The sequence below is a fragment of the Meleagris gallopavo genome, chromosome 5 (assembly GCF_000146605.3).
Source record: "Meleagris gallopavo isolate NT-WF06-2002-E0010 breed Aviagen turkey brand Nicholas breeding stock chromosome 5, Turkey_5.1, whole genome shotgun sequence".
Classification (NCBI taxonomy): domain Eukaryota; kingdom Metazoa; phylum Chordata; class Aves; order Galliformes; family Phasianidae; genus Meleagris; species Meleagris gallopavo.
The window spans coordinates 56177001-56187523 of NC_015015.2; the positions used below are offsets into that span (position 1 = coordinate 56177001).

General features: G+C 63.9%; 2 protein-coding genes across 4 annotated transcripts in view; one reads left to right on the top strand and one right to left on the bottom strand.

The window, feature by feature from the left end:
- LOC100541844 (dedicator of cytokinesis protein 2-like) overlaps positions 1–10517 on the top strand; it is a 47297-nt gene extending 36780 nt beyond the window's left edge. For all 3 annotated transcript variants that reach the window (XM_019616005.2, XM_019616004.2, XM_031553739.1), the window contains 22 exons: positions 2172–2270; positions 2435–2529; positions 2765–2843; positions 2937–3037; positions 3191–3249; positions 3639–3787; positions 4942–5027; positions 5389–5545; positions 5709–5749; positions 5981–6071; positions 6153–6272; positions 6702–6791; positions 6928–7032; positions 7775–7916; positions 8049–8130; positions 8219–8303; positions 8498–8584; positions 9134–9310; positions 9426–9509; positions 9592–9729; positions 9919–10004; positions 10350–10517. In XM_019616005.2, the coding sequence (XP_019471550.1) occupies positions 2172–2270; positions 2435–2529; positions 2765–2843; positions 2937–3037; positions 3191–3249; positions 3639–3787; positions 4942–5027; positions 5389–5545; positions 5709–5749; positions 5981–6071; positions 6153–6272; positions 6702–6791; positions 6928–7032; positions 7775–7916; positions 8049–8130; positions 8219–8303; positions 8498–8584; positions 9134–9310; positions 9426–9509; positions 9592–9729; positions 9919–10004; positions 10350–10497 (2301 nt within the window). In that variant the 3' untranslated portion in view covers positions 10498–10517. The remainder of the gene's footprint in view (positions 1–2171; positions 2271–2434; positions 2530–2764; positions 2844–2936; positions 3038–3190; positions 3250–3638; positions 3788–4941; positions 5028–5388; positions 5546–5708; positions 5750–5980; positions 6072–6152; positions 6273–6701; positions 6792–6927; positions 7033–7774; positions 7917–8048; positions 8131–8218; positions 8304–8497; positions 8585–9133; positions 9311–9425; positions 9510–9591; positions 9730–9918; positions 10005–10349) is intronic.
- The window catches only part of MDGA2 (MAM domain containing glycosylphosphatidylinositol anchor 2), a 375704-nt gene that overhangs the window by 218113 nt on the left and 147068 nt on the right, over positions 1–10523 (bottom strand). The gene's annotated exons all lie outside the window — the stretch shown is intronic.

A 10523-nucleotide genomic window follows, 5' to 3' on the forward strand; every position in this document is an offset into this window, starting at 1 on the left:
AGCGGGGCTGGGAGATGCGGGGAACCCCGCCGGACCGGCACCGAACGCCGTCCGCACAGCACGCGGGGACGCACCGCCGTATGCCCAACCCGGGTGCGGGCAGCGCGCACCGGGCGCGTCCTCGGTCCCGTCCCCGAGGTCGTGCCGCCGGACTTTGCTGTGTTGCCCCTTTACTTCCAACCTCTCGGAACGCAGCCCTCAGCCTGCCCCAACCCGGCCGCGCGGAGCACCGGGAGCAGCGGGTGTTTGCACCCAGCGGGGCGGAGGGGAGCAGGAGGTGGGAAAGCGCCGTCACGGAGCGGCCAAAAGGAGCTCGGCATCCCTCGGCCACCGCAAACCCTCTCCTGCTCCGAGTCTGCCCAGTCTGCAGCCGCTGGGCTGAGCGGCGGCTCCGGGTGCCGCTGCGCTCGCGGTGGCTTTGTTGGGGACTATTTGGGAGCCGAGTCCTTTCTGTCTGTGACCAGCGGTGGGTCTGCGGGCTGCTGCAAGGGTCAGCGTGCTGTGCCGGGCTGCTGCTGGGTCCGTTCCCCACACACGCACCATCTGCCAGCTGAACATCTGTATGTGCAGCAGCACCCGGCTGTGGCTCACCAGTAATGCAATTTAAATGTAAATACAGCTTCCCCTGAACAAGGTGTAGCAGGGAGTTCACCTGGATCTAATTCCAGCTGCCACCAGAACAGCTGCTTTCAGATGGCTGAGCTGATCTCATCACATCCCCGGCACATTCTGCCTTGCAGAGAAGTTTCCTCCTGCTCTTCCTCCTTGCTGCCATGGGGCTGTGCTGGCTTGGGCCGCCCTTCTCCCCATGCTGGTGTGGGTAACATCCACACTGTTGGGCGCATGAGAAATTCTCCCAGACCTCCATGAAGGTGTGAACAGCTGCTGCTCCCCAGTGCACAGCGTGGTCGCACAGCCCGGCACACACTGTGGCACTGCACATGTGGATGCTCAGGGATGTGGGTGGATTTGTGGCAACCCCTGCTTCACCGATGCTTCACTAGTGCTTACTCTGGAGCAGGCCTTGCTGGGATGATGGCCGTGCATGGCGAGCAGAGCTCATCCCCAGCTCTGCTGCCGGCCTGTGCGGCTGCACGTGCCGTGTGCCGTCCTTCGGCTTCAGGTCTGCGGCTTCACACTGATGATAACAGGACTGGCATTCATGGGGTCGTCATTCATCTGCTTCTCACGAGATCCCTGCTCAGCTGCCTCCACCCCCAGCTCCAGCCGCTCCTGTCCCAGGCTGTCCGTAGCACTGATGTGCCCACAGGCAGCCCAGGCCCTGCCCGGCCCCCACGCAGAGGCACATCCTGGGCACCTGGGCTGCTTTATGATGTTTCCCCTGTGAGCGTGCTGCTCTCCTGATGGTTCGTGGCACCCTGCAGCCAAATGCCCCGAGCTCAGACCTGAGGCTGAGCAGTGCCCGTCTTCGGGGGCTGGGAGCGCTGACCCTGCAGCTCTCGGGCTTCAGATGCTCAGCGCCCATCGGGGAGTTTCCAAGGGCCTTATCCCATCACCAAAGCTTCCTCTTAACAAGTTAATATTCAAAGCACTTCAAAGTCTGCTGCAGACTCAGATTTTATGTTAGAAGCATCATCAATAATGGGCTGCGCTAACAGGCTAAAGGGGAGATGAAAGAGAGGGGTGAGCAGCAGGTGGTCACTGCTCTGCCAGCTGCTCCTCTCCTGTTCCACGAACAATGCAGACCTGAGATGAGCATGGCTGGTCCTGCTGTGCAGAATGGGAGTCCTGGTCAGGGTGCTGCGCCTGCCCTGCTCGCCTTGGTACAGAGCCACAGGCACACAGGGCAGGGCTGGAGCTGACGGCTCGGACTGGGACTCTTATTAAAGGCAGCCTGGATACGTTGGCCTCCAGAAAGAAGCTGTGAGCCATTTCCACGATGCACTTACGGCCACATATTACTTAAATTATCTTAAAATCCACAGGTTTATGCTAGCAAAAGCTTCCGCCCGTGTCCCCTGCTGCAGTGTGGTGGGTCTCACCTCTGTCCCACCCCGGAAGCAGAGAAGAAGGAGCAGAGCACAGGCAGAGCTCAGCAGAGCTGGGGAGCAGGCAGGGCCACCAGGGCAGCAGAGCCTTGGCGGGGGGGAGGGGTACACGGCCCTCCTGGTGCCAGCCCTGCAGCCCCTGACCCAGCTGCTCTCTGCCAGAGTCACTACGTGGCGTGCATGGCCGCCATCCTGAGCCAGATGGACGCGGACCATTACCACTCCTACATCCAGGCCTTCCCCTCCCGGCCTGAGCTGATGGTGAGTGCCCCCCGTGCACCGAGAGCGGCCGCCTGGCCCTCGTGTCAGCACCCCGCCGCCGCGCCTCCTGCACCCCTGGGTGCTCCCAGCCCTGGTGCTCAGCACAGCTCTGTGCCAGGAGGGCTCCGCGGCTGCGCCTCAGCCCCGACGTCTCCTCCTCACAGGACTTCCTCATGGAGACTTTCATCCTCTTCAAGGACCTCATTGGCAAGACGGTGTACCCCCCCGACTGGATGGTGATGAACATGGTGCAGAACCGGTGAGGAGCCCCGAGCTGGGAGGGACCCACAGTGGGGTCTGGGGCCGCAGCCTGGGCTGCACCACGTGGGCCGAGGGATGAGGGGCCGTGGGGCCGTGAGCAGGAGCACGCTGTGAGTCCAAGCCCAGAGCCCCAGCCCTCACCTCGCCGTGACGGGGGCTGCCAGCCTCGCTCCCCCTCTGCCGTGGGCCGTGGGCCGGCCGTGCCCTCTGCTCAGCGCCCACCGCTCCTGCAGGGAGTTCCTGCGTGCCATCAACCAGTTTGCCACCACCCTGACGGAGATGTTCCTGAGCAGCAGCAGCTTCGAACTGCAGGTGAGGGGACACCGACCCGGCCCTGATGGGGTGGCAGGGATGTGCCAGACGCTGTGTCACTGCCTGCCGGTCGTCCCTCTGTTCTCACCGCAGCTTTGGAACAACTATTTCCACCTGGCCGTGGCTTTCCTCACCCAGGACTCCCTGCAGCTGGAGAACTTCTCGCAGGCCAAGCGCACCGCCATCCTGGCCAAGTGAGTGCCCCCCCCCAGGTCAGGGCTCCAGCCCCAGCCCCGGCCGTGTTGCAGATGGGGATTCTGGGATGCGCTGTGCTGGGGCTCCTGGCCTGGAAGCTGTGCTGTGGGCTGTGCCCATGGGGTGATGCTAAACCGACACCATCCCGGCAGGTATGGGGACATGAGAGCCAAGATTGGAGCAGCCATCCGGGACATGTGGTACAACCTAGGTGAGCTGTGGTGTTACCAGCAAGGAGGAGGCTTGGAGTGTGCCTGCAGCCTGGTGTCCATCAGCACCGGCCCCAGAACGGGTGCTGAGGACTGAGAGATGACTGGTGTGGGGCGTGGGAGCCTGTGGGTTTTACCCTGTGGGTTTACCTTGTGGATGTGCACCCTGTGTGCACCACGTGAGATGCTGTGGGATGTGCTAACCCATGGTGCTGAGCTTGCTCTTCCAGCTGCAGCCTCCCCTCTGCCCAGCATGCAGCACTGGGCATGGACTGGGGAAGCGCTGCTGAGGCTGCATAGGGCTTGCAGACCTCTGCTGCCACCACTCCTCAGCCTCTTGCATGCATTGCTGCCTGTTCCTTTGTGTCCCAGCCTTCCCTGCTGTCCACAGGCCACCACAAGATCGAGTTCATCCCAGGCATGGTGGGCCCCATCCTGGAGATGACCCTTGTGCCGGAGCTGGAGCTGCGCACGTCCACCATCCCCATCTTCTTTGACATGATGCTCTGCGAGTACCAGCTGACCGCCAGCTTCAGCCGTGTGAGCACCAGCACTGGGCCGGGGAGGGAGGTGGATGTGAGGGTCTTGCCTGTCATGGGGTGACCACCCCTATCGTGTGGGGGGAGGCACTGCTTGCCCCCTTCCTTCCCCCGTGCACTCCTGGGGTGTGTGGCTGCAGCAGGGAGGGATGGGGACAAGGGAGAGGGATGAGGGATGGAGATGAGGGACAGAGGTGAGGGATGGCGATCCGGTGGGGCCATGGAGTAGGAAGGAGTCTCGGAGCAATGCCAAGCATTTCCCAGGGACCAGCAGGCTGCACACATTCAGCAGGTCCCAGCACTGGCTGAAAACAAGAGCACAGCGGTAGGGGAGAGTTCTGTACAATCTTCCTGCATTGCCGCTCTCTTCCCAAGCTGCTGTGAGCTTTCCTTGTGCAAAAGGCTTTTCCACACCATGGGGTGTCCCTGGAAGAAGGGCTGGGATCTCTCAGAGCCCCGGGGACCCAGCTGCTGCTGGATCTTTGCCCCTTGTCCACACTGGACACTGCAGCGTAGAGGACCCAAGAGCTTTGCAGGTGGCATCTCCACACCATTCCATGCCGCCCAGGCCTGGGGAGATGCTGTCCATCACTCAGGGGATGTGCGGATCCAGAGGACTCAGTGCGGAGCTGAGGGGCACTGGGCATCAGACGTGGCCCAGAACCCCCATGTCCTGTGCTGCACACACTGCAGGACCTCCAGGCTTTGTGGTCCATCTGGTACACCTAGAGCACAAACCCCGTGGACCTCAAGGCTGAGCATCAGCTGGGAGGTGGGAGGGTCCCGGGCAGCACAGGTGGCTTTGAGACACAGAGCACAGCCCAGTGATTCCTGGGCCAGCCGGGCTGCCTGGGCTGCAGGACACAGCCCTTCCTGCAGAAGCTGCATCAGTCATCTGGGCTGCTGGGAGATGACAACGCAGCAGGAGCGGAACGGGGAGCTGGGGAGCAACGGGGGATGTGTCTGAGCAGGGGAATGGGAGTGTCTGGGTGATCTGGGAGGACGGTCTGCAGGAGCAGAGCCCAGGCTGCTGCTGGGGCTGCCGTCAACCTTCCTGCAGTGCCTGCTGCCCTGTGTCCCGTGGAACTGCGGCCATGGCAGCCTGGGGCCGAGCTCCGCATGCCCTCAGCTGTGCTCACGTTCATCTCTTTGCAGTTTGAGGATGAGATCCTGCGCAAGCTGGACAGCGAGGTGGAGGGCGGCCGGGGCGACGAGCAGTACAAGCAGCTTTTTGAAAGCATGTGAGCCTGCAGTGCAACACCGTTCCCTTCCTCTGGGCATCAGCCCCGCTTTGTGCCCTGCCCCTGCACAGCCGAATCTCGGCCATCCTACTCCTCCCTGCTGAGCTTTGGCCCAGGGCGCAGCTCCCGAGGGTGGGTCTGACAGGAGGGGGCTGCGCCCAGGAGCACCGCCTGCCCCACGCTGCCATCACAGCCTGGTCTGTGCCTCACGCCTGCTGGAAGCAGCGCAGGGACTGCTCTCACCGCTGGCCTGGTGCTGCTTTTTGTCCTTCGCTGGGTGATCCGGGTCCCACACCTCAGGGCAGCTGCGCTGGGTCGGTGTGGAGCCCAACGTGCCTCCCACGGTCCCTCTGTTCCACAGTTTGCTCAGCTGCTGCCGGGCGCACCCCGAGCTGTCCCAGCCTGGGGAGAGCTTCGTGGCGTTGGTGACGGGGCTGCTGGAGCGGCTCCTCGACTACCGGGCGGTGATGAATGATGAGAACAAAACCTACAGCATGAGCTGCACCGTCAACCTCCTGGTGAGTGCCTGCACCACATCCCCCGACTGCGGGGCCTGCAGCATCCCCACGCAGCTGCCCTGTGCCCGTGTGCCCTGGTGGCAGCGGGACTCAGAGTCGGGGATGGAGGGGGCTGCAGGATAAGCCCCTTCCTGGGGCTGCCTCAGTGCTTGCTCCTCCCCAGAACTTCTACAAGGAGATCGACCGCCAGGCCATGTACATCAGGTGAGCGCTGCCTCATCGAGATCCCCGCACTGTCGGCACACCCGGACCGTGCTCTGGTCCCAGCCCAGCATGGGAAGGCGCCAGCAGCATCCAGGAGGGTCCCCAGCCCTGAGCTGCCCCCACCCCACCTGCTGTGACCCTGCGTAGGGCGGGGATGGGGGAGCGGGCAGGGGGCGTGGTGCCAGATCCCCCCCTTGCACCACATCCAGCAAACCCTGCCCTGCCCCCCAGGTACCTATACAAGCTGAAGGACCTGCACATCAGCTATGAGAACTACACAGAAGGTGCCTACACGCTGCTGCTGCACGCCCGGCTCCTCAAGGTGAGGCACAGCGGGGGGGCGGGGGGCACAGCGCGCCCCATGGCTCAGTGTGATGCATGGCATTCCTGCTGCCCCACACAGTGGTCCGACGAGGCAAACACAGCACCCATGCAGGGCCTGTACAGCCCCAGCCTGCAGACCCAGCGCCAGCTGAAGGAGGCTCTGTACAACCAGATCGTCAACTACTTTGATCAAGGCAAGGTGAGCGCAGCCCCGTGCAGCACAGCCCGTAGGACCAGCTCAACCCCCTCTGCCTTCTGCTCCAGGCCCTCACCTTGGCACCACTCACCATCCCCGTTGCTATGATGGGGTCAGAGTTGCTCTGTGCCAGGCAGGGAGATCCTGTGCTGAGCAGTTCATCCCTGCAGCCACTACAACTCCCAGTTGCCTGCTCTGCCCCTACTTTTGGGGAGATGCGGGGAACTTGGACTCCTCAGAGAGAGGCTGGGCTGTGGAGGCCTGGCAGGGGCTGCGTGGCTGCAGACAGCAGGCAGTGAACCCTGCTGCAGCCCTCCGGGGGCCCGTCCTGCTCCTCGCACAGGAGTGAGGCTGCAGGAGCCCTGCAGGAGGGGCAGGGTCCCCTGGAGGCACCCAGCCCCCTTCCTGCCCTGCTCACCCTGCACTGTGCAGATGTGGGAGGAGGCCATCCATATCTGCAAGGAGCTGGCAGAGCAGTACGAGAGTGAGATCTTTGACTATGAGATGCTGAGCGAGATCCTGGTGAGTGCCAGCCATTCCGGGCTGGGTACTGGGGCAGAGTGGGGGCTGAAGGCGCTGCACAGTGCAGCGTGAGCCATGGGGCAGAGCGGGGTCTGCGTGGCTCCTGCCCTTTCCAGCGTGTCGCCTCCCCCTGCAGCAGCGAGAAGCCAAATTCTATGAGAAGATCCTGAAGGTGCTGCGTCCCAGCCCAGACTACTTCGCCGTCGGCTACTACGGGCAAGGCTTCCCCACCTTCCTGCGGGTGAGAGGCTCCTGCTGCTGCCGGCAGCCCACGCTGCTCCTGTGCTGCTGTGCTGCGCCCTGCACAGCTCTGCCCGGCAGCTGTGACCATCTCAGGGCATCTCCTGAGAGCGGAGCCCCAGAGCTGTCCGTCCTCCTTGCCTGGGTGGGGTCTCCGTGGCCCGAGTGCTCCAGCCCTGGCGGGGAGAGCTGGTGGAGGTTGGACTGCACGCAGGATGGGGCAGCCCTGAGGGATGGGGCAATGGGGAGCTGGTAGGAACCACCTCAGCGTGCCTTTGGGTGCAGCACTTATGGAAGGAAAATGCGGAAACTGGTGATTCCCTATAAAAAAGGATGGAGAGGACCCCGGGTGGTGTTCCTGCACACAGGGATGTGGTGTCTGCAGGCCTCCTGGCCCTGAGCACTGGGCTGCGCTCTACCTGCAGCGCACGGCTGCGGCTGCACTGCTCCTGGCTGCACCACGTCCCACTCGGGGTGCAGAGCCCTGTGTGTGCTGCAGGGATGGGTTTGTGCTCACTGTGCTACCTGCGAATGCATTTGGGAATCTCCTGGAACTTCTCTTCAGTGCCCCACGGCTCGCTGCCCGTCAATTCATCTATCTTTCTGTTGTTGGGCTCGGGGAAGGCTTTTCCAAGAAGGGGTTCTCCCTCGCTTGGCACCTCGGTCTGCCACGACCCCGCGGCACGCAGAGCTCAGCGCAGGGCTCACAGCGCACTGCGCCGCGCCGCCCCTTCCTCCCGCAGAACAAAGTCTTCATCTACCGCGGCAAGGAGTACGAACGCCGGGAGGACTTCGAGATGCGGCTGCTGAGCCCCTTCCCCAACGCCGAGAAGCTGCAGACTACGTCCCCGCCCGGCCCCGACATCACGGAGTCCCCGGGGCAGTGTATCCTTGCAGCGTGGGGCCGGGAGGGCCGGGGGGTTCCCTGACCCCGTGGGTCCCGCACAGCCGCGGCCCCGGGGCCCCGCTCTCCCAGCAGCCCCGCGATGTGCGCCCGAGGCTCCTTCACTCCCGCAGACATACAGTGCTTCACCGTGCAGCCGGTGGAGGAGTCCAGGATCCGGCTCAGGGACCGCAGCATCCCGGAGCAGATCACCAAGTGTGTGCCTGCGGTGACGGCGCGCTGCTCGCTGCGGGGCTCTGTCTCCTCTGCATGCAGCCCATCTTCTGCCCCTTCCCTCCTGCAGTTTCTACAAAGCCAATCATGTCCAGAAGTTCAGCTACTCACGGCCCTTCAAGAAAGGCCCGAAGGATCCAGACAATGAATTTGCAGTGAGTGCTGATGGGGACCCCGGGGTGGGGTGGGCAGAGCTGCAGGGTCTTGTGGAGCACCGGGTCTGCAGAGGAGGGCAGTGCAGAGAGACTCGTCTGGGTGCTGGGGTGGGAAAGGCAGCACTGCCCACGGCCAGGGGAGGTGGGACGCTGGGGTGATGGGAGCTGTGGGACTGATTGTGTCCTGCCCGCAGAACATGTGGATCGAGCGGACCACCTTCGTGACAGCCTACCCACTGCCCGGCATCCTGCGCTGGTTTGCAGTGACCTCCACCACCACGGTGAGGAGAGGGTGGGGGGAGGGGGGCTCTGCTGGTACCCGGCCCTGGGCTGCCCCTGCCCACCCAGCAGCTCTGTGTGGGGGTCCCACGCTGCAGCCAGAGGGGGGGGGTTGGCTGAGGGTCTGGGTGCTGCAGCAGTGCAGGAGATGGGTGAAGCACTGCTCTGGTGACAGTTGTGCTGCAGAGCACTGTACAGCAGCACTGCCACATGTGCCTTGCCTGGACCACGCGTGCTGCTGCTGCACGGCTGCTCCTGCAGTGCAATGACTTGGCTTCCCACAAGCTCTGCACTGCACTGCTGCTGTCACACAGCTGCATGAGGCCGCAGTCCCTCGTGTATGGCATTGACCTTGAAGGCAGCCCGGCGTCAGGGAGCAGAACAGTACATCCCCTTGGGCCTCAAGTCAGCTCCATGCAGATGTCTCATGGGTTCGAGGGGCTCCGTAGGGGTCCTGGGCACCGCGGATGGGGAGAAATCACCCACTGGCCCCAAGCAGAATGGACAGTGTTCTTTGCCAAGCAGCTGCTGACCTCCCTCCCCTGGCACAGACCACCATCTCCCCCCTGGAGAACGCCATAGAGACCATGATGAGAACAAATGAGAAGATTCTGAGTGAGATCAACCGGCACCAGAACGACCCCAGCCTGCCCATCAACCCGCTCTCCATGCTGCTCAATGGCATCGTGGACCCCGCCGTCATGGGCGGCTTCGCCAAGTACGAGACGGTGAGGAAGTGCTGCACTGGGGCTGGGACTCAGCACGGGGAGCAGACTGAGGGGCACCGCTCCTTTCCCTGCCCGATCCATGCCAGCCATCAGGGCACTGAGCAGCTCGCTGCAGGCTTTCTTCCAGGAGCCGTACCTGGGGGAGCACCCCGAGGACCGGGGCAACATCGAGAGGCTGAAGGACCTGATTGCCTGGCAGGTACTGCCCACAGCCCCGTGGGGAGCCCCCGACCCCTGCAGCACATGGGGAGCCCGGCAGCTCCATCCCCCCCCTCCTGCAGATCCCACTGCTGTCAGAGGGAATCCGGATCCACGGACAGAAGGTGACGGAGGATCTGCGGCCCTTCCACGAGCGCATGGAGCAGTGCTTCGTGCAGCTGCGGGCCAAAGTGGAGAGCCAGTATGGGGTGCGGGAGATGGTGAGTGCTGGTGGGGAGCAGGGCAGGGCAGTGTGCGTGGGGGAGCTCAGGGTCCCTGCTTGACCCTACTGTGGGGTGGTGGCACACGGCCAGGACAGGCAGGGAGGGCACTGCTGACTGAGCAGAAGGGAGCAGAGGGGCACTCGATGCCTTCACCCTTCCTGGCTCCTTCTCCCCCTGTGCTCTCAGATCTCCTTCGAGGACCGGCGGAGCGGACGACCCCGTTCTGTGACCTGGGGACCAGACTGGGAGCGGCTGAGCCACGCCAGAGACAGGCGAGTGCGGCAGGGGAGGCATCACCTCATCCCCACGCCCGGGAGCCACTCGTTCCCCTGTGCCCCGTGCACTCTGCTCCCACCTGCCCCATTCCGATGCCCTCGGTTTCCCTCTCTGGTGTTTTACACCAAGCCCCACCTCTGCATCCATTCCGCCATCCGCCACGGCGGCCCCGACCAGCGGGAGGACACGGAGCAGAGAGACCCACCTGCAGTCCCGGCACTGCAGTCACCTGAACCACTCACACTGTTCTGGGGGGTCCCCGCTGAGCTTCGCCGTGGGCTCTGCCCGGTACGCGGCACAGCTCTGCTCCCCACCCCTCACCTGTCGCAGTTGCTCTGCAGCATGGAGGCATCCCCGATCCCGAAGCCCACCCCACGGAGCGCCGAGGGCGAGCGCAGGGAGAACCGCTCCAGCACGTTCTTCTCGTACCGCCGGTCGGAGCCGCGCCAGTCCGCCTCGGAGCTGCCGGAGCCAAAGGTGATGCGGTGATGCCGCCCGCACGGCCCTCCGCTCGC